The sequence below is a fragment of the Lithobates pipiens genome, unplaced genomic scaffold (assembly GCF_037356315.1).
Source record: "Lithobates pipiens isolate NorthernLeopardFrog02 unplaced genomic scaffold, aLitPip1_a1.2 Scaffold_23, whole genome shotgun sequence".
In the NCBI taxonomy this organism is placed as follows: Eukaryota; Metazoa; Chordata; class Amphibia; order Anura; family Ranidae; genus Lithobates; species Lithobates pipiens.
Window position 1 is genome coordinate 74128936 of NW_027507785.1, and position 27963 is coordinate 74156898.

At 40.2% G+C, this 27963-nt stretch overlaps 1 protein-coding gene across 1 annotated transcript in view; it reads right to left on the minus strand.

Annotated features, from left to right (window-relative positions):
• Positions 1-4234: 4234 nt before the first annotated feature.
• The window catches only part of LOC143927668 (ficolin-1-like), a 30176-nt gene continuing 6447 nt past the window's right edge, over positions 4235-27963 (minus strand). Inside the window, exons 3-9 of the mRNA XM_077451891.1 lie at positions 27618-27662; positions 24430-24465; positions 23652-23690; positions 21555-21682; positions 16639-16768; positions 10084-10218; positions 4235-4768 (exon numbers count right to left, since the gene is read on the minus strand). Coding sequence (XP_077308017.1) covers positions 4521-4768; positions 10084-10218; positions 16639-16768; positions 21555-21682; positions 23652-23690; positions 24430-24465; positions 27618-27662 — 761 coding nt within the window. The 3' untranslated portion in view covers positions 4235-4520. The remainder of the gene's footprint in view (positions 4769-10083; positions 10219-16638; positions 16769-21554; positions 21683-23651; positions 23691-24429; positions 24466-27617; positions 27663-27963) is intronic.

Sequence of the window (27963 nt, forward strand, 5' to 3'; positions counted from 1 at the left end):
ATGGCTCCTTACCTTACCTATAGGCTATAAAAGGGTTTAGCACAATGGTGTGGGCGTACCCCTGATGATGTCAGACCTTTGACGAAACGATCGTCGGGTAGCCACGCTCACCCTTTGTGCTTTAGCATTCGTACATTTTTAATTTTTTTTGCTAGCAATTTGTTTATTTTTAACGATACGTTTATTTTTGTACGACTCGGTGGATTCATTTTTTAGCGCTTGAACCATTCGGTTGAATAAAAACTTAATATTTGTTTAAACCTTACTACACGATTTGGCGCACTTTAATTTTTGTCTTCTGGTGATATGACGCTTCGAGGCTTATGAGAGGATCCGAGCTAATTTGGTGACTACGAGATATTCGAAGGAGTGGGTTGTTTTCCGGCTTCCTGTATCGAAACGCCCACGTGTTCGTATCTGCGCAGACCGGCTCATGAGAGGATTCGAACTGATTCGGTGATTACGAGATATCCGAAGGAGTGGGTCGTTTTCCGGTTTTCCGCATCGAAACGTCTATGTGTCCGTACCTGCGCATACCGACCGGTGATCTGGTAAGCCTCCATTTATTATTGATTTACAGAGGTGAAGGATCCATGTGGTCAAGCATTATTTTCGTTTGAACAAACAAGATTAACTACACTTTGTTGTATATTCACATGGGACATTATCTACACTGTGTTGCACCATACATTTTTTTTTACTTTTTGGTTTGGGTTTTATAATTAGTTTTGAATTTTTTTGGACATTTGAGTTACAGACAAACGTTTTTTATTTGATAATTGATCTTTGAAAGTATTTTTCATTAATGACTTTCACATTATTCAGATTCACAAATATTTAGATTCACATTATTTAGGTTTTTCACTAAAATTTATACATTTTCTTATTAAGTCACATTTATATTTAGAGGCTAAGCGCTGCACTTTTATTTCTTCTGTTTCGTTGTGCCCAGTATCCTGGTTATAGTGTTCAGCTGCTGATTTTTTATTTTATTTTATAATTTTTTTTACTAAGCGCAGATTTTCCACTTCTTTCTTGAAGAAAAGGTAGCAACCCTAATGCACATTAAGATATAATGGAAATATGGTAAAGATCTGGGGGGATCATAAATAGCTAGTAATTTGTACTAAAAATAATAATAAATACAATATAATTATAAAAATAATTATGGAAATAAAAAAAAAGAAATAATGAATATAAAAATAATAAAAATAAAATAAAAATAGTAATATTATGAATGAGAAAATTGTTCCTGTTTGTACACTTTTTCAAAATATTGTTGGGATTGACCACAACAAACCTAGAGACATTGGGGGTTATTTACGAAAAGACAAATCCACTTTGCACTACAAGTGCAAACTACAAGTGCAAAGTGCACTTGAAATTGCACTGAAAGTGCACTTGGAAGTCCAGTTGCTGTAAATCTCAGGGGTAGATCTGAAATGAGGGGAAGCTATGCTGATTTTTATCATCCAATCATGTGCAAGCTAAAATGTTGTTCTTTATTTTCATTGCATGTCCCCCTTGGATCTACAGTGACTGCTCTTCCAAGTGCACTTTAAGTGTAATTTCAAATGTACTTTGCACTTGCAGTGCAAAGTGGATTTGCCTTTCATAAATAACCCCCATTGTGTATTATTATTGATGGGGTACTACAACTTTAATCTATTAATTACTATATCTATGGGTACTTACTTTTGTAGTTGAAAACCTTAAGGGTCCGGGGTAAATAAATGGACTGAGGTGAAGAGGGAGAAAATGATTCTGAATGAAGACATTCTTTAGATATGATTTATATATATATATATATGAAATTATCTTGTATCCTGCAATCTCTAACTTGCAATCATACTATCATACCATTCTATAATTATATAATTTTGTAATCCCACTGAAGGAATGGAGGATCATACAATGGATACGTGTGTAGGATACTATGGATACTGTCACGATAGAAAGGGGGGAGGGAAACGATAAAGGGGACAGATGAGTCAAATCAAACTATTGACCTCTATTTCCTCATTTAGACCTCCAGGCATGAGAGAATCCAAGGTATATATCCAGTACGTCTCCCTCTGGAAGAGACGTTTAAAACGTTCTGCCAGTGGGAACATACCAGGGACAGACTCTATAATCCAAACCCTGAGGCCCGCAGAGGATTTTCCATGTTGTTTCAAAAAATGTAGACACAGGTACCACATCAAACAATCCGGAAGGGACATCATCCCCCGGCTACCTGTGTGTTCCAGGTCCAGGAAGCATCGGCGACCAGCAGGCGCAACCAGCTCTGAGTCACCAGCAAGAAGCTCCATGGATACACCCCCTTCTCGGACGCTTGTCAATTTGTGCCAAAAATGACGGTTTTTACCCTACTGTTGTGAGTATTTATATCTGTTTTGTGCATTAGATTTACTGTTATACTGCACTTAGAGTAGGGCCTGTGTGTTTTATCCTTAGCTGTTCCAAGAGTCACTTCTTATCTTCCACTGGACTGCCTTCAAGGTGCTATCATATGAACTATATGGACTTTTTACTAGTCATCTTGTAAAATTCCTCTTAATCATCCCCCATGTGCTTTTTAGGCTGGTGGGCTAACACTGAGCCTGGTGTAAGCGCCAACTTTATTCTATGTGTTAAAGTGTATTAACACACCTTTACCATTTAATGAGCATTTTGGATGTGTTATATAGGCATTCATGTCGTGTTAGGCAACACTCCTCAAACGCCCTGTTAGATTTTTTTTTTTATTTTGTACAAGGCTAAAATGAGAAATAATTAGGAGGAGGAAAGGGAGGGAGGAGGAGGGGGGAGGAGGAGACGGGGGGAGGAGGACCCTTACATCCAGGCCATGTGCTTGGTACAATTATGACATCACACATGTGAGGAGTCTGAGGGCAGATCAGTCTATACACACTATACAGAAATACAGTGTACTTCAAGTTCACTCACTGGGACTCTGCTCTGCAGACTGCATCCAAACACTGTCCAGCACAAACCCAGCCTCGATGCCTCCAGCTGTCACCACTCACCAGGCACTGAGTTCTCTGATCGGATATAGCATGCCTGCTTGTGAGTGACACTGCCGCTGTACACACAGGACAGGCGACAGAACTCTGGGAGGGAGAGCTGGCCTCTAGAAATGACAGTGATGGGGGGGCCGGCTCAGAGGTCACATGACTAGACTCAGGATACGAGTCACAACTCTCAGTCACTGAAACATGTATAGGCAGAGCTGGCAGAGTTGGCAGTACTGGAAGAGACCAGAGACACAGACAGGTCACTGATATAATCATGGAGGCGCACAGCGGCAAGGGGTGTGTTTGCTTCCGTTCTGTCGGAAGACTCTGGACATATCCTCCAGTGCTGCACTGCGCCTCTAATGATCCTACGGTTGGACGGGGCCCCTGCCTGCCTAAGTACATGTAACATACTGCAGAGTTGCCATGCGGCATCCCCTGCATTACACAGCACCACACCCGCACCCAACACTTACAAAACACAGAGACCGTGGGAGACAGGGAGTAGGGAAACCAGCGGCTGGGCACCCTAGGCGGCTGAACAGAACCCTTCCACAGAAGGGGCCTGGACCATGGCTTGTGAGACCTTATGAAGTACAGAGCAGCGTCCCTCCATGCCTTTTAGGTTGAAGAAGGTAAACTGTAATGAGCACCGTGTGTAAGAGATCTGGTGGAGATAATCCATACTCAATGTAGTATCTCTCAAAATGTCTCTGTAGTCAATGCTGGAACAAGTGTCGCTGGCAAGTAAAAAGACATTATTCTTCCGGTGTGGGGCCCAGTGTGGAAGTTTTACCTCTTGGCCTCTGGGCATGACTACAGCTAACTCACACATGAAAACAGTACCACCATGCTAACACTTGGTGAAAGAATTTATATTAACTTTATTATAGTTCCCTCATGCTAAAACAGATTTAAAATTGTTATTACAAACCATATGCAGGATTATTAAAGGGAGAGGGCAGGCAGCGTGTAAAGCTTATTTAGCAGATGCCATTTCCTTAGGTTTAAACATTGATTTGCCTAATCCTTGGGCATTGGGGGGGGGGGGGGGGGAGATGCATGCAAAATGTTTTTTAAAAATCTTCTGCCTTTAAAGCCACTTTAAGCACAGTTTAACCTACCCCAGGCAATCAGTCCTCATGCGTGCACACACACACACATGCACACTTCTTTTAAAAAACAGCGATGATAAAATTAAAGAGATTCACACAGAGTTTTGTCTTTGCCAGTTTTTTTTTATTACTAAACCAAACCCTTAATGGAGATGTTTTGGGCTCAGTATGGCTAATTGGGGCAAAGCAAATACTTAGGTTTACACATGGCTCTATTTATTACGTTTCCTGAAGAAAAAAAATTGTTTTTCCATAGCAGCCAATCAAAATCTTTCTTTACTTCGAATATACAACACCTGGACAATTAAAGAAAAAAATTTAAATGGTTAGATGGACAAGGAATCTTCCTTCATCCTCCTGAAATTATCCTTCCTCCTGAAATTGCAGGTTACATCGGCCTAAACTTCATTTCTGTGATTTTATAAGAGTAATAATCTCCCTTGCCCGTCTCCCAATTAACTCCATCTGCATTACTGTCATGTTTTCCACGCAAATACAGCCCGTTCAGGTTGGAGTTATGGCAGTTTCCATACCACCAAGCACCTTTAAAGTCTACTGCACAGTTGGTGCCATGTATATCATTGTCCCTGTCCTTTGTAGTAAAGGGACGGTCGTTATGGTATCCAAGAGAGTCACCTGCAAATAAAAAAAATACAGTTCATTGGCTTTATTCCATCTGCAAACTTCTGCTGAAGTCTTTTCCGGTTGCCTGATGTTGGTAATGGGATTACCAGCAGACAACCTCATCGCTAACAATATGTTTATATAAACTCAAATGCAATTGTGAGGGTGGTTCATACCAGAGTTCTAAAAAAAAAAAAAAATTCCTGTTGTGAAGGAAAATGCAAGATCTTGCAATATAGTAGTCCTGCTCTTAAGTCTTAACCCTTTGACGTTCTGCTCCAACATTTGGTGGAGCACATTTTGAGTCACGCTAACTCATTGAAAAATGTGGACTTTAAAGGGTTAAAGTAACATTGAAATGTATTTTTTTTTTATTAAAATAATAAATGGTACATTTACCTGCTCTGTGCAATGATTTTGTACAAAGCGGTCCTGAAGCTCCGCACTCCTGGCTCCTCCTCTTCAGTGAGTGCCCCATAGTCAGCCACTTTCTATTGGGGCATCAGTGCGGGCTCATTTTTTAGCTGCCTTGTCTGTGTCTATTGACACAGGCAATGTGGCTTGACACCGCCTCCTGCTCCCTTGTCACAGCATTTGATTGACAGCAGCAGCCAATGGCTCCCACTGTTATCAATCTGCCCAGTAAAAAGGGAGACAGCAGCAAGAGCCACCGCTCTTGTGCACATCGCTGGATCAGGCTCAGGTAAGTATAAATGGGGTTATCCTGCAGCACAGAAGGTTTATACCTTAATGTATTGAATGCATAAAGGTAAGAAAACCTTAAAGAGGAACTGCAGTCTGCTCACATAATTTGTAATAAAAACATCTTTGCCATTCTGAAGCTTCCCTTCAACCACTATATACTGTGATTCTGTACTTGCCAAATATGCTGCAGAAATCTTCCTTCACTTGCAGTCTGGCTGCATCCATTTTAACTGTGGGCAGCTGAAGCTGCTGCCTGTTCACTTCCTGGATTTACGCAGACATATAGGAGGTATACCTACAGCCCTGCAGCTCTCATTGGCCCTCATATGACTCATCCCCCCTCCCTTCCTGGCAAACTTTCACGAGAGTGAGAGAGAGAGCGCTGTGCATGATGACATAAGCCTAGGCTTTTTTACCAGACAAGAAACAGGAAGTGGGCCGTAAAAGGTATTTACTGGCAGAAAAATAATGTTTTACTATTCAAAGTTAAAACAACAAGGGCAGAAGATTTAATAGATGGAAAGTTGAAAAAATTACTGAAGGCCCCTTTAAGGGCTCATATACACTTGCTTGGACTTCAACACACATTAAAGCGCCTACCACTTCAACATGCTTTTTTTTATGTGTTTTTGAAGCTTCTGTGATGCTTCAGTGGTGCTTCGATAATGGTCTAGTTGTGCTTCAACGATGCTTCAGTTGGGCTTTATTAAAGCTTTAATGAACTTGGTAGATGCCCTGAGTGTGTGTGTTGATATCTCATACCTGCAACACCTCCAAAACAAAGCAAAGCTAAAGCTGAATTAGAGCCTCTCAAAAGCTGCAGGTGCTTCAAGTGAGCTTTGCCATAGACTTCTATGGAGGCTTTGAAAATGCTTTAAAGCACCACTAAAGCGACATGGGATATCATTTTTGAAGCGAAGCAAGCAAAAACAAAGTGTAAACAGGGCTGTCTGGAGTTCAGAGAGCTTTAAAGAAGCGTGTCTGCAGCCTTGTTTTGAAGCAAGTGTAAATGAGCCCTTAGGCATTAGAACCACCTTAAGCATTAAAAGTGCTGGTTACACTGAAAGGAAAAAAAAAAAAAGAGAAAAAAGTTAAAGCATTGGTTCGGATGACCTCGTCTATACACCAGTGTGGACATACCTGGAAAAGCTCATAAGCATATGTTGATTCAGTGTGGTCTAAGACAGTGGTCACCAACCTTTTGGGCCACTAAACTCACAATTTTGAATCCCCTGGACCACTAACATGAATTTAACATGCTTTATACATACAATACTCCAGCTCTATGCCCCCTCCCCCTGGATTACACTGCTGACTTATATACACAATGCTCCGGCTCTCTGACAGCCCCCCCCCCCCCCCCCGCCACTCTGCAGCACACTGCTGCCTTACACAGACTCATCATTGGATCTCACCTTCTTATCCAACCATGTCCTCGAGCTCTGTGCTCCCACCCACAGTCTGTGCTCAGTGCTGCTATTGGCAAAATGGCAGCCCATCCCCCGCCCACCTGCCTACTGCCCCACCCCCCCCCCCAGTTCAGAACAGCAGTAGCTCCATGTGTATGGAGGTAAAAAAGTAGTGATGCGCGGTACTATAATAGGGAGTTGGCCTAGGAGGCTTAATAAATTCTATAGGCACTAAGATTGTGCGTGATATATATATTCCCGTATACAGTAAGAGAAAGGTATATAAAAAGTTGTGCGTATTTTTATAAGGGGGTGGTGGACAACTCTCACCACTATAGCATGATGATATTCAAGATAGGAGACAAATGTAATGAGTAAGAAAAAAAAAAGAAAAAATTGCAATGCTTGGAATAAGTAATCCCTAATGTGATTTTATAACTGACAGAATCGCATAAAGTGCCAGTGCTAGACAATAAATAGAATCATGAAAGTATTAACTACACCATAGATTAAATAAAACAATATATATAAAGCAATCACAAAGAATAGTGAATCGCAGTGCGATTTGTTCACGCTGACAAAATCGCATAAAGTGCCAGTGCTAAAGGTGAGAAGGTGTGTGGAATATTCTATTACACAATAAGGTAAATAGGATAATATGTATAAAACAATCACCAACTCGATAAAACGTATGTGCAAGAAATGGTGAGTTGTAGCTGCCAGAAGTCGCATAAAGTGCTAGTGTCACAGAAGTGGTAGAACAAGGTCCGTGCGGGTGTTCTCTACCATATAATCATCAAAACAATATTCCTGCGACCGTGAACAGCTCAATAGTTCAATTGTGCAAGAAAATGACAGAAAATCAAAATAAACGCATAAGTAATATTGGTGTTAAGGGAGTAAAAAGAATCCCACAAACTAATCAAAAAACTGTGTGCGATACCTACAAGAAATTATATAAAAAATAACAATAGCATATATCAGAGTGTGACCATTCTGCTTTGTGCGATAAACGGTGGCGATTATGTCAAAAGTCGCATATGTCGACAAATCGCATATAATGTCCGTGTCTGTATATAAGTGCACAGAGCAATATAATCGGTGATGGTGGTGAAAGAGGTGAATATATCCCACGTGGTCCTGTGTGGTTGGAGTATGGGTGTCCCCTTACCTTACAGCTGTAAGGTAACAGCGTGTGATATGTATATCCTCAGAACTCCTGTACTTTATCCCTCGAGGTCTTGTCCCGATATTTACAGATCCTGGTATCCACGGATCCTGGCGTCTCCTGCCTATCACGCTGTGTTGGTCCCTTTAAGTATTTGCTCAGCAGCACTCAGCGTGGGGGGGGGGTGTAGGTTTACCTCGGCAATTGGTGCATATGTAAGGGGTTAAAGAAATAAGGAGGAAGGGAGCCCCATAGTGTAGTAATTCTCAACACATATGATTTATTACAGCAAAACAGTAATGTACTCACAAGCAGACAAGTTTCAAATGCAGTGTATAAACGAGCCTCGAGCTCGATTGCGTCACTTCCGGTAGCGTCCCGACGCGTGTTCGTCATGTGTGTGGGCTCTGTAATTTTCCACCGCTCACTTCCTCCCCCTCCCTCCTATTGTGGTGGATTGGATCCAATCAGTATCAGGGGGAGGATGCACTTGCCACAAAGGACACTGGGCCTTGTAGCTTCTTAAGAGGGAAAGTAAAATACAACTGAATAGGGGACAGAGAGACTTTAAACTACAAGAATCAGGATTTAGAGACACAGAGGAGGAGAGACAGGTCAGTGTTTTCCCAGGCAAAATAAGAATGCTGGTCATACTTTGCAAGGTGAAGCCAAGCTGAAAAGACCTGCTGCAGGATGGGATGTGTCACTAGGGTATGGGAGAAGTGCCACATAGAGGATCTTACCACCTAAGCCTGTCTGCTTGCACCAGAGGGAGTATAGGCCTGTTGTTGCAGCTTGCCAGAGACTACATGTGGGTGAGCCAGGGCTGAGAGAACGAGCCTTTTGAGACCTGCTGTCTGGAACCGCCAAGCATGTGGATCAGGACCTGTTGCCTGCTAAGAGTGGTGAGAGGAGATACTGCACTTAAACCCTTGGTGCACCCAGTCCCACTTAGACTGCTTGCCACTTAGTAGCCCAACAGCTTTTTACCACATACGCTTAAAAAACAGACTCTTGTGCACCTATGACAGAAGGGCCCCACCAAAAAACCAACCAATGCTAGCATTAAGCCGCCAGGCACATGAGACACCACTATCTAGGGGTACTCCACTAAGGACCACTTAATAGAGTGCACTCAATAATGGTATCCTTGCATTAACTGAGTTTAGTTTTGCTCATTAATAATTATCTCTGTTTATACTCGCTTTAACACTGCCACAGTTCAGTTAGTCTTTCCTGTTATAGGCAAGTGTTCACCTTATTCAGTTCTGCAACTTTGAAGTTTTTTTATTGCTTGATGCTAAGTCTTGTGCTGTTTATTTACTTTATATAATACATTTTCTTAACCTGCCATCTGGTAATCTGTGGCCTAATTTCTGTGCATTATTATATAGTTGTGACTCGCTAACGCTTAAGTTATTCAGATGTGAATGGCTCTCTAACTCTAACCAGGTGTGTCAGTGGGGACGAAGCGGTTCTAAGAGCAGTGGCAGAACAGAAGAGCCACAGTCACTAGTGGCTCCTGCAGGGGTAAGTACTTCACATAACGTGCACATATGATTGGAGCATGCTCATATATATATACATTGGAAGAGCTTTAAATGTTGGAATTGACACAAATTATTACCAAGCACTCCTTATTCTCTAAAAGTACTATTGAACTTTAAATTAACTAAATAAATCCAGCAGCAACAAAAGAAAAGGTGTGCAAAGTTTTACAGTTTACTTTCTTTAGAAAGCCACACCAGAGTCTAACCTTCTCCTGTTCCCCCAACTAGCAGCATATCAATAATTATACTACTGACCCATCCAAGAACACAAGCTCTGATTTTGTCAAACATTTAAGACCATCACAACTATATAATGTGTTTTTTTTCTGTAAACTTTATTATACAGGATTTATCTAGAGCCAACGGTTTGTGCAGCACTTGCATTATAAAAATTTTGCTGATTGTGTTCTAAGCTTTGAATTTGTGCATTCAATTGTTTTAATAACACCTTTAGAACAACCCTTTTATTTTATTTCCAGTTGAAAGGGTATTTACCTGCACTTCCTCCAGTATAAGCTCCAATCTTCAGCTGGTAATTGTCCTTTTCTCCCAAAATGGCAAATGAAGCATAGGCAGCAAAACTGAAATTATTTTCATAATCGATCAGGTCAACCCGAAACTCATGTGTTCCTGCAGGGAAATATATAAAAAAAAAAAAAAAAACACAGTTGTTTAGCTATAGCAAACATGGGTAACTTTTCTTAATAGCATCTATGCACAGGTAGAAGATTGTGTGGATAATTCACTTTTCTCCCAGTCCTGAAATTCCCAGAACAGTTCCAAATTCCTAGTATGGAGCATGGAGGAGCTCAAGTCCATAATGGGGATGGTATTGACACAGCCCCAAATGTTCCACAATGGCTCAAAAGTGAGATGGTCCAGAAATATTTAGACAGAATAAAGGTCGATAAAGCACCTGGACCAGATGGCATCCACACATGGATCCTAAAAGAATTGCGAGCTGTCATTTCAAAGCCATTGTATCTAATTTTTAGGGACATGTTTATGATGGGAATGGTACAACTGGATTGGCATAGGGCCAATGTGGTGCCTATATTTAAAAAGGTACAATGTCTTTACCAAGTAACTATAGACCCGTTGGTTTAATTTTTATAGTTGGGAAGATACTGGAGAGTTTAATTAAAGACCACATAGATGAGTTCTTTCTGGAAAAAATATTTTAAGCAACAGACAGCATGGGTTCATGATAGACAGAAGTTGTCAAACAAATGAAGAGGTAAGTAAAACCTTGGACAGAGGGGTGGCTGTGGACATGGTATACTTGGATTTTGCAAAAGCGTTTGACACAGTCCCCCACATACAGCTCATGTGTAAGGTAAAGTCTACAGGATTGGAAATATTAGTTTGTAAATGGATAGAAAGCTAGCTAAAAGACAGAAGTCCTGATTCTTACTGTGAATGGTCTAAGGTGATCAGTGGCGTACCACAAGGTTTAGTGTTGGGACCCTTACTTTTTAATATCATTATACATGATATAAGGTCTGGGATTAAAAGTATAATTTCAGTCTTTGCAGATGACACCAAGCTAGGCAGTGGAAAAATATCCTTACAGAATGTCTCCAATTTACAAGTCGACCTCAATGCAATGTTTAATTGGGCGACTATGTGGCAGATGAGGTTTAATGCAGATAAATGTAAAGTTATGCACTTGGGGGCTAAGAATATGCATGTATCGAACACACTAGGGGGAGTTCAACTGGGGGAATCCATAGTGGAGAAAGATCTGGGGGTTTTGGTAGATCATAAGCCCAATAATAACATGAGAGAGAGAGAGAGAATTTTGCCCCTGTACAAGTCATTAGTAATACCTCATCTGGAATAGTTCAGTTTTGGGCACCAGTTCTCAAAAAGGATATTGGGTAACTGGAGAAAGTGCAGAAAAGGGCAACCAAACTGATAAGAGGCATGGAGGAGCTCAGCTATGAGGAAAGATTAGAGGAACTGAATTTATACTGTCTTGAGAAGAGGAGATTAAGGGGATATGATCAAAATGTACAAATATATAAGGGGTCTATATAGTGAACTTGTTGAGTTATTCACTTTATGGTCAACGCCTAAAGGAAAATAGATTTAATCTCCAAATATGGAAAGGCTTCTTCACAGTAAGAGCTGTGAAAATGTGGAATAGACTCCCTCCAGAGGTGGTTCTGGCCAGCTCAGTAGATTGCTTTAACAAAGACCTGGATTCCTTCCTAAATGCACACAATATAACTGGGTACTAACATTTATATGTAAAGTTGATCCAGGGAAAATCCGATTGCCTCTTGGGGGCCAGGAAGGAATTTTTTCCCCTGCTGTAGCAAATTGGATCATGCTTTGCTGGGGTTTTTCGCCTTCCTCTGGATCTACTGTGGGTATTGGATTGGGTATATGGGATTGTTTGATATTTTTTATTTATTTATTTTTATGGTTGAACTAGATGGACTTGTCTCTTTTTTCAACCTGACTAACTATATAACTATGTAGTGGGTGAGCATTTGCTTGAAGTGGGTGGGTTTTCGAGCGGAATCAAGACCATTGGCTACAATTTCTGCCAAGTTTTGGAACTGCAGTATTGGTAAGTATTCAACTGTCACTTTTGTTAGACTACATTATCCACTAGTTTAAAAATGCGCATTTGTGCTAGAAAATGTTTTTTTAGTAGGCTGAAAAATGTTAACCGTATAAATCCTGTAGTAAGCCATCTTCTCTGATATTGCTGGTCTGGGCATAGCCTTCTTGTTTTAAAGATCTTTACTGAGAAATGCATAGGGCCATATCCTAAGACATTTGTCTCATAAAAGATCTAGGAACAAATAATGGGCAAACATTAATGCAGCATTGTAAAAATTAATACTGTGCCTTGAAAAAGTATTCACACCCCTTGAAATGTTCCACATTTTGTCATGTTACAACCAATTTTTTTACAAATAAATATGTGAAAAGTGTGGAGTACATTTGTATTCAGCGCCCCCCTGAGCCAATACTTTGTAGAACCACCTTTCTCTGCAAATACAGCTGCAAGTCTTTTTGGGGATGTCTCTAACAGATTTACACATCTAGAGAGTCACATTTTTGGCCATTCTTCTTTGAAAAATAGCTCAAGCTCTGTCAGATTGGCTGGAGAGCATCTATGAACAGCAATTTTCAAGTCTTGCTACAGATTCTCAATTGGATTTAGGTCTGGACCTTGACTGGGACATTTTAACACATGAATATGTTTTCATCTAAACCTTTCCATTGTAGCTCTGGCTGTATGTTTAGGGTCATTGTCCTGTTGGAAAGTGAACTTCCGCCCCAGTTTTAAGTCTTTTGCAGACTTCTGCAGGTTTACTTCAAAGATTGCCCTGTATTTGGTGCCATCCATCTTCCTATCAACTCTGACCACCTTCCCTATTCCTGCTGAAGAAAAGCATCCCCACAACATGATGCGCCACCACCATGTTTCACAGTGGGGATGGTGTGTTCAGGGTGATGTGCAGCGTTCGTTTTCCGACACACATAGCCAGATTGTGGAGTCCACAACTAATAGTTGTCCTGTGGACAGGTTCTCCCACCTGAGCTGTGGATCTCTGTAGCTCCTCCAGAGTTACCATAAACCTCTTGGCTGCTTCTCTGATTAATGCTCTACTTGCCCAGCCTGTCAATTTAGGTGGACAACTATGTCTTGCCAAGTTTGCAGTTGTGCCATGCTCTTTCCATTTTCAGATGATGGATTGAACAGTGCTCCATGAGATGTTCAAAGCTTGGGATATTTTTTTATGACCCAACCCTGCTTTAAACTTCCTCAGAACTTTATCCCTGACCTGTCTGGTGTGTTCCTTGGCCTGCATAATGAATAAGGTTCTCTAACAAACCTCTGAGGGCTTCACAGAACATCTATATTTATACTGAGATTAAATTACACACAGGAGGACTTTACTAATTAGGTGACTTCTGAAGGCAGTTGGTTCCTGTAGATTTTAGTTAGGGGCCACTTCACAATTATGTGACACTTTGTGTTGGTCTACCACATCAAACCCAATAAAATACATTTACGTTTTTGGTTGTAACATGACAAAATGTGGAAAAATTCAAGGGGCGTGAATAATTTTTCAAGGCACTGTACATCATTAAATGTTTTTTTTAAATGTAAGCAGTGGAAGTACCTGGATTTGACTTGGTATCAGTCCCTTGCACTCCACTATACAACAGAATTGGAGGAAAAAGCAGCACAAGGGGCCAATCAGTTCATGTACTTATGAACTCATGAACCATGTTGGTTGAGGGAAAAAACAGAGTTACAGAGCGATAGTCATCATTGTGCTGCTTCTCTTGTCACTGTCCAGTCACAGGCTGAGAGGGATCCAGGATGGGCTTAGGTGAAGTGTTTTGAATGATGTTGGCCATGGTGATAAAATTCCTGAAGTTAGACTTTTAAGTATATTTTTGGATTGACTTTATAACCCATTCCATGAGTCTCTTTGTCTGTATAGGAATCCTTCACTTGCTGAAGATCATACAGGAGTTGGACAAAAAAATACATGGTTTGCAGGTAGGAAAATGGCAACATGTTTTGTGTTGAAAGTGGAAGTGGTATAAAATTATTTTGCTTCCGCTGTGTGATGAGACACCTCACTAACAGGTGGGAAGCCTCACTTTTGTTATTCACTGCATGCGCTGCTAGTAATTAGGGATGGGCCGAACGGACCCCTGTTCCGTTCGTACCAAAACACTGCAAAAGTTCGGACCTGAATAACGAACCCCACTAAAGTCAATGGGACCCGAATGTCAAAAATCAAAAGAGCCCATTTTGGAGGCTTATATGCATATTGAGCATTTTTGGGCATACATTGGTTATAGGGGTCCGGGTCCTGCCCTGGGGGACATGTATCAATAAAAAAAAAAGTTTGTGAAAAACGTAATTTTTAAATGAGCAGGGATTTTTAGATTTTAAAAGTGAAACCATAAAAATGAAAAATTCCTTCCAATATAGTGCCTGGGGGGTCCCCTGAGTCTACCTGTAAAGTGGCAGATCTGTATCATGCCTAGAATCTGCTGTAGCAATAATTGAATTTATAAAGCCAAAAAATATGAAATTTTCCCTACAAGCTGCCTTCATTTTGCTCAGCAACAGCTGGGGAGCCAGTGTGTATGATGAGGCCACAATGAAGTGCACTGGGAAAAATATCAGAGATTTTTTTTTGATACATTCTGGTGTCAATTTGACTTTGTATAGAGGTAACGGGTGCATAAAAATCGGTCCATGGGTGTCGGTGGCGCCTTCCTACTGTAACCCTATAGAGGTACTCTTGATGAAAGCAAGAATTGGCTTTGCTGTAAAAAATTGCAATGATATGTACCTGTCAAACAGGTGCAGAAAAATTTGTCTTTGGGTGTCGGTGGTGCCATCCCACCATAACCCTATAGAGGTACTCTTGATGAAAGCAAGAATTGGCCTTGCTGTAAAAATTGCAATGATATGCACCTGTCAAACAGGTGCAGAAAAATGACTCTTAGGGTGTCAGGGGTGCCTTCCCACAGTAACCCTATAGAGGTACTCTTGATGAAAGCAAGAATTGGCCTTGCAGTAAAAAATTGCAATGATATACACCTGTCAAACAGGTGCTGAAAAATTGGTCTTTGGGTGTTAATTGTGCCCATTCAACCCTTTACCAAAAACATTCTTCCAGATGAAATGATTGAACACCCTCAAAACTAGGCAGCCTTGAAGTCCTGCAGAGATTCCACATCCCAACAAGACTTAATCAGTGGCATCAGCATCAGGGGCTTCATAGCTGGTAATCCAGTACTGATTCATTTTTTTAAAAGTCAAACGGTCTACGGAGTCTGTGGACAGACGCGTTCTATGATCAGTAACAAAACCTCCTGCAGCACTGAATGCCTGTTCTGAAAGCACGTTGGATGCAGGGCAGCCCAACAACTCAATAGCATACTGGGAAGTTCTCTACACTAATGGATGTATGAATGACACGGTCTCACCACACTACAATGAAACTATCTGAGCTGTCCCTCTAGCTGCACACTATGCAAAGTTGAATGATGGTCCTCCTTGCTACACTCACACTATCCCTAGACTGACACTAAACTAATATTCTACACTGACAATTGAAGCAAAATAGCACAGTATAGCACACTAACTAACTGATAGCACTGAACAGAGCCATGTTCTATCTCTCTCCACACCGAAATCACACTGAAAATGGCTGCCATTGAAAAAATACTTTTATACTGTGGGGCGGGAACCAGCCATGATTAGATAAAGTCACGATGACAGTGTCCAATCATGACTCTGACAGTGCTCTGTGCCCTGATTGCCTGAAGCTTTCACTGAATCAGCCAATCAGGGCTTCCAATGCAGTGTTCAGCGCTGCAATGCATTGTGGTCGGTTCGGGAGGCCGAACAAATGTTCAAACGGCCCGTTTGTTCAGCTGTTCACCGAACAACGAAAGTTCAACACGAACTTATGCTCGGGCGGAACCATTCGCCCATCACTACTAGTAATATGGAGTCATGTCAGAGCTTACTGAGCCTCAAAGAGAGCAAATTATAGGTGCGAACTTAGCGGGTGAATCTAAAACTGAAGTTGCCAATTTGTTTGCTGAGGTACAGTATCAAAGGCTATGGCGGCATATACAGTTTCCAGAAAAACGTTGTCTGATAAGCATAAGCACAGTCAAAAGGCAAAAAGGAAACTGCGCAGTATTGTGGCCTGGAATAAGAAACAATTGCTGCAAAAGTGACTGCAGAGTTCAATCTCAGTCCCATGGAGACAGGACTGCAACAACAGTAGTTGTTTTCTTATTCCGGGTCACAATCCTGCGCAATGTCCTTTTGTCACTTTCAGTCAGTTGACCATGTTGACCGTGCGTATGCTTATCAGACAAGGTTTTCCCGGGAAACTGTATATGTCATCATAACCTTTGATACTGTACCTCACGACATAGAAAATAAACTGGCAATTTATCAAACACTAGACAAGAGTGTGTCTAGATTGCAGGAAAAAGAAAAGACAAGGTTTAGAATGTAAGAGTACACATAATAATTACCAGATAATGTCAGCAGATGGATATTATCATTTCCCAGCCAGAATTCACTCAGCTGATTGCCAAACCCTCTCTTGTAGTCCGCCCAGTCTCTAAAAAAATTCACTGTGCCATCGTATCGCCTCTGGAATACCTAAAGGTTGAAATAGATTGTGAGGTAAAATGATGATGGTGCTAATGGTATTTGCCAGAATAGTAAGCAAGATGACAGATGATGAATAAGGTAGGCTAATTTAGCTGGGCTAGTAGTAGTTACAGTTTTCTACTACTAGTTATACCATCACCTGGATACAAGAGAACCTTCACAATTCTATTCTGGGTGAATAGTCTGGAATAAATAGCTCTGTAATGTTACAGTATAGCAGTGTATTAGATGTGTACAATAAAATTGAATTACGTTTTGTAATATCGTGATATGTGTCATTATTATCACACACACTGTAGAAACACCGACCTCCATATTATCATATGTTGTATATAATGGGATTAAAAAAGTTCTAATAAGATTTAATACACACCAGGGACTACTTCTACTCTTAGAACGGACCTGGCCAGCATTATGAGAAGTTCTATCAGGTCACTCCTGGCCAGCATACTGATTGATGTTATATGTCAAAGATCACCTAAAATCTGTTCAGGTTGTACATTGAACAACCTACGACTGGATAGATCTATGGCAAATACTTTTTTTTTTTTAGTTTAGCCATTCAGCAGCACCAGCAGTTTAGCAATTCATCGGGATGTAGGCAGGGCTGTCTTTAAAGCAGGGCAAAAGGGGCAGCTGCCCTGGGCCCTGTCGTTGTTGTAGGGCCCAAAGCAGCTGCCTCATACTTGCCAACTATCCCAGTTTGCATTCCCTTGTCCCTTGAAGTTTTAGTCCTGTGCTGTGTCCTGATATCTCAGTGTGAAGTGCTGCTACTAATGCTGCCCAGCTTTGCCCTATTGTTGTGTACAGATGACTCATCTGCAGACCCTGTGTTTATATGTAAATAAGCAGCATTCATATGTAAATAGCAGTGACATGCATATGTTAATAGCTGAGGCCAACGGAATTGATATGTAAATAAAGGCAGTATTCATTTGTATATCATGCCCTGCTGCAGTGAAGAGATGATGTGCTGTAACCTATAGCAACCAGTGAGCAGTATTACTGTACAGTAATCTCTAGCAGCCAATCAATAAGCAGAAATCATGTGCTGTAACCTCTAGCAACTAATCAGTGAGCCTTAAGGAGTGCTGTAACCTCTAGCCACCAGTTAGTGAGCGGTAATGATATGCTGTAACCTCTGGCAACCAATCGCAATCGCTGCCTGATCTGATAAGGTAAACTGATTTTAAGTCTAGCTGCTATTTATTTTATGTCTCAGAGAAGGTGGAGAGTGAAATTGCATGGGGGGGAGGGGGGCCCTAAGAACATTTTTGCCCAAGGCCCAATCAATATTAAAGACGGCCCTGGATGTAGGTAAAACACAAACACTTAAAGGGTTTGGTGTAGGCTCCATCATGAATTGGATTAGGTGAATCAACAGTACAGTAAAATATATAAATTTGTTTGTCTGATATATTACATTTTGGACCAGTTGTACTGAAACTGTTTTCCTGCCAAAAGAAAAAAAAACAATTACATTAAATTAGATCTGTGATCCAACCCAAAAGCCATCTTGGATGTGATGTTAGCAGCTCAAGCAGCTGTCACTGTGACGCCTGGGTACCTTCATTACGGTACAGCTTCCTCCACTCTGGGCTCAGGAACCAGATATTATAGCTGAATATTGCACTCAAGAACTAGACGACACTACAGAACCTTGAAAAGTATTCATACCCCTTGAAAATTTCCACATTTTGGCATGTTACAACCAAAAACATAAATGTATTTTTTGGGGATTTTATTTAATAGACCAACACAAAGTGCCACATAAATGCGAAGTGGAAGGAAAATGATAAATGTTTTTCAATTTTTTTTTACAAATAAATATCTGAAAAGTGTGGTATGCATTTGTGTTCAGCCCCCTCTACTCTGATACCCTTAACTAAAATATAGTGAAAAAAAATTGCCTTCCACAGTCACCTAATTAGTAAATATAGTCCACCTGTATAATGTAATGTCAGTATAAATACAGCTGTTCTGTGAGGCCCTGAGAGGTTTTTTAGAGAATCTTAGTGAACAAACAGCATCATGAGGGCCAAGGAACACACCAGACAGGTCAGTGATAAAGTTGTGAAGTTTAAAGCAGGGTTAGGTTATAAAAAAAATCCCAAGCTTTGAACATCTCATAGAGCACTGTTCAATCCATCATCCGAAAATTGAAAGAGTATGGCACGAAAACAGATGTGGTGAATATTGCAGAAACCAAACGTAGAATGAATCAATCTTTCATCCATGCTAAAATGGACGCTATAGATAAAAACCAGATGACAAAGTTTGATATCATATGGAAACCCTGGATTAAATATTATACGTCAGATAATATTGACAACCGAGTTTTATTGTTATGGTGATTAAGATTTTTTATAGAATTACAACATTAGATGATATATAAAACCTCCTCCGGAGAATTATTCCCTCCCCTTCCCCTCCTATATACCTTTTATGTTCTTCCCTTACTATATAATACTTACTATAAACATACTTTAGAAGTTATGGTCAAAACTTTAAAATCATATATTTTCTTTTAGACATATTTATATTTTCTTGGGATTAAAATGTTTAAAACTCAGCTATAAGAATGTTTTCAAATTCTAAAATATATAAAGGCCATTTATTGTCATTCCCACGAGAATATCTTGAAATTCTTCTTTGCTTTGTATCATCCGTACTTCAATATGTCTACTTTTTATTTCTGGTATCACATAATTTGTCTTATATTCTGTACATGTAATTTATTTTAACATAAAATAAAACATTTTTAACGAGAAAGAGTATGGCACAATTGCAAACCTACCAAGACCTGGCAGTCCACCTAAACTGACACGCTGGGCAAGGAGAACATTAATCAGGGAAGCAGCCAAGTGGCCCATGGTAATTCTGGAGGAGCTGCAGAGATCCACAGCTCAGCTGAGAGAATCTGTCCACAGGACAACTAATAGTCATGCACTCCACAAATCTGGCCTTTATGGAAGAGTGGCAAGAAGAAAGCCATTGTTGCACATCACCCTGAACACACCATTCCCACTGTGAAACATGGCGGTAGCAGCATCATGTTGTGGGGATGCTTTTCTTCAGCAGGAACAGGGAAGCTGGTCAGAGTTGATAGGAAGATGGATGGAGCCAAATACAGGGAAATCTACAGAAGTCTGCAAAAGACTTAAAACGTAAGTAAGTTCACTTTCCAGCAAGACAATGACCCTAAACAGACAGCCAGAGCTACAATGGAAAGGTTTAGATCAAAACATTTTCATGTGTTAGAATGGTCCAGTCAAAGTCCAGACCTAAATACAATTGAGAATTTGTGGCAAGACTTGAAAATTGCTGTTTACACATGCTCTCCATCCAATCTGACAGAGCTTGAGCTAGTTTTCAAAGAATGGGAAAAAAGACATACCCAACAAGACTTACAGCTGTAATTGCAGCAAGAGGCGGTTCTACAAAGTATTGACTAAGGGGGGTTGAATACAAATGCACACCACACTTTTCAGATATTTATTTGTAAAAAAAAAATGTGAAAACCATTTATCATTTCCCTTCCACTTCACAATTATGTGCCACTTTGTGTTGGTCTATCACATAAAATACCTAACACAATGGTTAGATAATGCAGTAAGGTATACACAAGAGTAATCCTATCATGTAGGAACCTCCAATAGGATTAGCCAACAGACCGAAGCAATAGGTGACTCAATTAACTATTAATGAATGAATGAATTCATTCACTCACACCTAGGAGGCACACAAGAGAGAGAGACACACTTAACAATAAACACATATCAACTTAATAAACAGATTATAACAGACCCCATCATGAGGTTGTTTTGAGCTGATTATATTAACATCTGCTCTGAGTCTAAGAGGGGTTGAAGCAGTCAATGCTGGTTTGGGCATAGAGGCTCCAACTCTGTATCCTGGTCCTCCAGTTCTCAGAGTCTGTGTGTTTCGGGGAGATATGGACTTGAATCTGAAGTAAACCTACTCCAAAAGTACCCCCAGGCGCACACCTCCCAAAGAATAGAGCCCCCTCAAATGCCAGGGCCCATAGTCAGTATTCAAGAGGCTAGCCTGCAGTTCCCTATAAAAGCCCTTGTCCCGGTTGAGTCTGTCACAGTCACTTTATGCCATTTTCTTTTGCTCCTCCCCTGGCAGCAACATAAAAGTTTGTAGGGAGACGAGAGGATAGGAGGAGGAGCTCGGTCAGCACAGACAGTAAATGCATTGGGTCCCAAGCATGAATGCCACTTGGTACAGCATTCAGCCTCATGCAGCTGCAGCTTGCCATAAAAACTTTGCCAAGCTGCAGGCAGGGGGGCTGGACTTTTCTACCCAGGCACACTAAAACACCAGGAGGGACTTGCAGCCGCTTCAAAGCTTGTTCTGAAATTTGAATTTCGTATAGAATGAATTTTATTATAGAATAGAAAATAATAGAAAAGAAAAGCATAAAAAACAATAGAACAAAAAAAAAAAATTATATATATAAATATATTCTATTGCTTTATTATTTTATATTTATATTTATATTTTCTATTGTATTCTATTGTATTTTTTAGAAAATCAATTTCTATTTTTTTAATTCGATTCAAATTTGTTTTCAAGTTTGATTCAAATTTGTTTTCGAATTAGTTTGCTTTTTTAAGCATTCTTTTAATTTTGTTACTTTTGTAATGAAATATTTGTCCGCATTTTGATTCGTAACAAAACAAAATGCACAGGTCTACTCATTCATGTTGATTGTAAAATGGGGTTTCCCTGCCATATAAAAACTTACGATCCATCCTCCTCCTTCTGTATCCATGTCACAGAAAACTGTTAGTGACTTCTCCCCGTCAGGATATATGGTGTACCAGCCACTGAAGATAGTTCCCAGGTTGAGAAGTTCTTTGCAGTTCCGTGCAGCTACAGAAGAAATACAATCTTGGGAGTGAGTGCAGCTTAGGGTAAGAAAAGGCAGACAGAATGAAGAGTTTGTCAATACCTGATATACAGTGGGCTGTTTATTAAAGAGTACCTAAAGCCAAAGCTTCTATAGTGAAGGAATGGAATGGGGAGTATCTAAAACTTGCATCACTTATTTTGTTTTATTTTGTATGTGTCCCCTGAGAGAGATTTCCCTTCACTTCCTTTCTTGGAGGCATAACAGGAAGTGAGAGTAAATATCTCTAAAGTGAGAGGAAGTCCCTTCTTATATGGTTGTCACCAGAGTGTCCCTTCCCTCACCGCTAGTTCTGGTAAAAACTGTAAAACTTTGGATTTCTTAGCAATTTCTGTTCCAGTGACAGTCACCAGGACAAACAAAGATGGTGACTCTCTCCAGTGGGGACACGGACAGTAATAACATTTTGGTTCTAATTTACTTTGCATCTCTCTTAAAGGTTTAGGCTTTAGGTTTAGGCAGATATAAAAGACAAAAATTATTGCATGTCTGTAGTCATTACAAATGTAGTAATTACATTTATATTGGTTAAGGGTCCATGCACACTAGTGTTAGAAAAACTGCCAGAATCACCGATGTATCCGCATTTCCGAATTACAAAAGCAACAAATTTTAAACGAATCCGAAATAATGAAATGAAAATTCTGATAGTTTTGAAATCAAATTCGGATAGTTTTCTAATCGAATTCAAACTGGAATTTCAGAAGGGAAAATAGAATAGAAAATTAAGGAAAAGAATAGAACAGAATGCAATAGAATGAAAAATCATTGAATAGAAAATAAAATAATAGATAAAATAGAGTCAAACAGAACATAATAGAAAATAAGAGAATGGAAGAAAAATATAATAGAAAATAAAGGGATAAAATAAAAAATAAAGGAATAGAATAGAAAATAAAAGAATAGAATAGAGCAAAACAGAACAGAATAGAAAATGAAAGAATAGAAAAAATAGAATAGAAAATAAAGGAATAAAATACAATAATAGGATAGAATAAAATAGACTATAACCATCTTCTGAAATTTCAAATAGAATAACTTTGAATCCAAATAGAAAAAAAAATAGAATAGAATAGAAAATAATACAATATATAAAAAAAGAAAAGAATAGAATATAACATTCTTCTGAAATTCAAATTTTTAAATAGAATGAATTTGAATGCAAATAGAATAGAAAAAATAGATTTGCATTGAATAGAAAATAAAAGAATGGGAAAGAATATAGAAGAGAAAAAACATTAGAATAGAATAAAATAGAAAGAATATAACCATCTTCCAGAATTCTAATTTTGAATAGAACAAATTTGAATTTGAATATAATAGAAAATAATATAATTGAAAATTAAATCATAGAAAACAATAGAGTAGAAAAAAACAATAGAACAGAAAGAATAGAATATAACAATATAACCATCTTTCAAAATTTGAATAGAATACATTCAAATAGGTATAAATGAATAGAAAAGAAAAGAAAAGAACAGAAAAGAATAGAATAGAAAAAACAATAAAATAGAGTGAATTATTAAGAATATAACCATCTTCCACACTGCGAATTGCAAATAATATAAATTCGATTTAGAATTTTCCAAATTTGGTCGAATTGAGATAGGAAAAACTAAACGAATTCTGAAAACAAATGAAATAAATTTAACGACTTTAAACTAATTTATGTAAATAACCTAAATAAACCAAACGAATTCCAAAAACAAATTAAATTAATTAAATAGATTTAACTAAACAAATTTATGTAAATAACAAAACAAAACAAAACAAATGTTTTCATTCTGCACATGTCTAGCAGGCAGACAAAGATGATCACTTTATCCTCTTACTTTAGAAGGAGCCACTGGTGGCAATATCATCACCTTACCACATGGAGAAAGGAAAAGCAAACAGTTTGTTTTCTCCCAGAATAATATTCCCATAACTCACCATAGCCTCGGTCTGGAGTGCCCGCGTCTCCTTTCTCTCCTAGTGAAGACAGAATTTAGTGAGTTGGGTACAGTATTCTTTGTGTGCACTATGGCATATTAAGCTCTCCTCCTAATACTAAAAGTGATACTAAAGAAGGAAGCTGTCATATATAGTAATGGGAGCCCACTGTTCAGCTACTGTAAGACAGAAATCTGAACAAAGTTCGGTCCAAAACAGTGTTCAGACTTAACTGGGAGCTCATTTCTATTGGGAAGGTGTTACATATCTGGCACCTTTCCTGCCTCATGCTCTAATGCTGCGTACACACGACCGGACTTTCCGGCAGACTAGGTCTGACGGTCATCCTGATGGACTTTCAGTGGAGTTCCGACGGACTTTCCAAAGGAACGGACTTGGCCACGCACAATCACACCAAAGTTTGATGGATTCGACTGTGATGACGTACAACCGGACTAGAATAAGGAAGTTCATAGCCAGTAGCCAATAGCTGCCCTAGTATCGGTTTTTGTCCGTCGGACTAGCATACAGACGAACGGATTTTTCGACTGGACTCGAGTCCGTTGAAAAAATTTGAAACATGATCTAAATCTAAAGTCCATCTGATTTTTCGACAGCAAAGGTCCAATGGAGCCCACACACGATCGAATTGTCCGACGGATTCATTCCAGTCCGGCCCTGTATACACAGCATTCGTTTACAAAATGTTGGTGCTATAGAAATGCATGAAATAAATACATCAGTTATTCTAGACAATAGTAATGTATAAAATCCTTACCTTTTTGACCTTTAGCTCCTGGAACACCCTTTCCTCCTGTACCGAAACCAAACAAAATAAAATATAATGAATATAAAAACAGGTTTCATGGACATTCACTTTTTTTGCGGTAGACCTGGAACATCTGTTCTTCATTAAAGCAAAACTACACTCATGTTAATTCTTAATATTAAATAATGTATTGCTGTAAGTTAATGTTTAAAAAAATGTGTTACTTTGTATACTGAATAGACATCCATGTGAGCAGCCATCTTAATTTAGTGTGTAAGCTCTGCTTCCTGCTCAGTAGTACTTCACTGTGATTAGATAAAATAGTGATGAGCGCAACCTCAAAACAGTGATAATCACAAAAAGAATAACGATACCAGTGAACAGGTGATGAAAAAAAGTGATAAATAAGCCACGTGATAATAATCCAAATAAATAAAATGTTAAAAAGCTAAAAATAGTATAATCCAATGTGATCAAAAAATATATTGATGTATAAAGTTCAAAAAATGAGTCCTAGATAGACAATGAAATCTTGCAATTCATGTATCAAATAAAGTGCTTCTTGCAAAATGCGCCTTATGAAATCCTCCTTTGATAATGAGCTCACATAGACATAAAAAACTACCGGACATTCAGATACCCAGATACGGTGGTCAACCCTCCATCCGATCGGTGGTAATAGAAATGTTCATGTACAAGGACTGTGCCACAGACAAATCATAGTCCATAGACTCCAGTCTCCAAAGGATGATGGTGGTCAAACTGATAAAGTTGAAGAAAGGCAACAGCCAAATTTATTTAGTAGGAGGGCTGGAGACTAGGGGGTATAGGTAACCTCTCAGTAATGACTAACAAGTCATAACATCAAATGAGGATCAGACAGGTGTAGCAGGCTATGGAATCCACAAGGAACGGCAAAAGAAGGATCTGGACCCCTGGGTTAAGTTTCCTGTCTGCATCAGGATCAGGACCGGTGCTACCACTAGGCGGACCAGGCAGCTGCCTAGGGCGCACTGCCACCTAGGGTGCAACTGCGGCTGCTGTGTACACAGCTCTCTGGTGAGGAGATGACACAGCCTTGTGTGTAGAGCCGGGTGTCAGTCTGAAAGGACTGACAAACACAAGGAGGGGGAAGGAGTGCGGGGACGGGCTCAGTCACTGGGGAAAGGAGAAGATTTCTGATAGAGCTGCTCCATACTGTATGGAAGAGATCTGCGCTCCCCTCCTACCAACAATGCACAGAGCAGCCTGGCCTGGAAGTGTCTTCACCAGTTCCCGACAATCATCATAGGCAGTGAAACACAGAAACACTGATAAAGTCCCCCCTCCAAGCTCCCTGGAATGCCCCCCCCCCCCTCCCACAATACAGGTCACAGTGCAGCAGGTTGGAAGGTGAGTGCTCGGTCCTGGTTCATATGCTGGTACTGGAGCTGATATTAGTGCTGTGCAGTGTGCTCAGTGTGTTGGCTCTCTATGTTTCTTTTTTCTGCTGGTGACCACCCATAGAAAACACTGACTACAAGTCAGGCTGCCCACTAGTCCCTATGTATTCTCCTGGGTACTTCTGATATTACTGCAACCTGGTGGTGCAGCATTAACTAGAACTGGGCTGTATTTCCCTTCACTTGTAGCATCTAAAATGGGTCTTCTTCTCCTCTCCCTTCCACCAGCAGTCAGCGACTGCAGGAAGAAAATACAGCCAATAAGTTCAAGTAAATTCTGCCCCCTCCTATCCAGGGGTTTGTACACCTGCTATGCCCATTATGAGGGGGTTCCCTGTGCTGAGTTCCCAAGTCTGTACACCTGCTGTGCCCATTATGAGGGGTTCTCACCATCCCTGTGCTAAGTTCCCAGGTCTGTACACCCGCTGTGTCCATTATGAGGGGTTCTCACCATCCCTGTGCTGAGTTTCCAGGTCTGTACACCCACTGTGCTCATTATGAGGGGTTCTCACCATCCCTGTGCTGAGTTCCCGGGTCTTTACACCCACTGTGCCCATTATGAGGTGTACCCGACATCCATGTGCTGAGTTCCTGGGTCTGTACACCCACTGTGCCCATTATGAGGGGTTCCCACCATCCCTGTGCTGAGTTCCCGGGTCTGTAATCCTGCTGTGCCCATTATGAGGGGTTCTCACCATCCCTGTGCTGAGTTCCCGAGTCTGTACACCCACTGTGCCCATTATGAGGTGTTCCCGACATCCCTGTGCTGAGTTCCCGAGTCTGTACACCCACTGTGCCCATTATGAGGTGTTCCCGACATCCCTGTGCTGAGTTCCTGGGTCTGTACACCCACTGTGCCCATTATGAGGGGTTCCCACCATCCCTGTGCTTAGTTCCCGGGTCTGTAAACCTGCTGTGCCCATTATGAGGGGTTCCCACCATCCCTGTGCTTAGTTCCCAGGTCTGAACACCTGCTGTGCAGTGAAAAGAATAGTGCCTACTGTTGGTGTTAGTGGGAGGAATAGTGCTGCAAAGATTGGATAGAGGCAAACAAAAGGCCACATCTGGCCCCCAGGTCGCAGTTTGAAGACCACTGGTCTAAGATATATACTTAGAGGGATTTAGTAAGTGTAACAGGGGCTTCAAAAGGCCAAATACAAGATGTAAATGCTAAATTATGATTGTGGTATCTTATCACATCATATAAATGAATGATTGTAAGGTGAAACCCTACTTCCCAAACATATGGAAAGGATAAGGCATTCTTTTATTGGGTTCTTCATCATCTTTCAACAGGACAGACACTAAATTAAGTGAATACTTAATGAATTTATTGGTTTGTATAGGGTGGTGAGGGGTTAGATCCACGGTCACGTTTGAATTGCTGCCTGTGTCCCCATAAGGAAGATGCTCTGTCCCTGTTCTTATCACCAATGGCTTCAGAAACAAAAGTGAGGCTAAATACAAAACTTTAAGTTGCCACCAGAACAGTAATGGAGGGGAAATCATCTAATGGGGATATTTGTTCCCAAGACAACTAAGAGGGGTCCTCTCACTTTCTGTTGAGTCTACGGGACAGGACATGAAGATAATCACTCTAATGGGGCCCGGGTAGCAAATAAAAAAAAAAAAAAAGTTTTGGCTTCAGATTTGTACTTAAGGAACATCTTCAAAACCAAGCAGTTGTCTGACAGATGAAATCAAAGTGTTTGGTCTGATGTACAAAAGGTGCGACAAAGACACCTAAAACCATACCTGGTGACCCGGCAGGTCCAGCTTTCCCAGGTTCTCCCTTTGGCCCTGGCAGGAAAGAGTTGCAATAATATTTAGATTCATTTTTCTATTGGTCCAGTAACCACAATGATAATGAAACCATATCTGGCTTTACCATGCTAGTCTATACCCAGAGCAAACATTTCCTGAGAGCTCATGCATTCTAGGAGAGCAAACATTATAGGATTAACTAAAGTTAAACAGTTTTTTTTATTACACCTTATTTCTCTACCCTTATACTTAAAGGATAAGTTCACCTTTTGAACAGGTTACACCCATATTTAGCGTGTAACATGTAACATGTTCTGCAGCCCACACCCCCCAAACC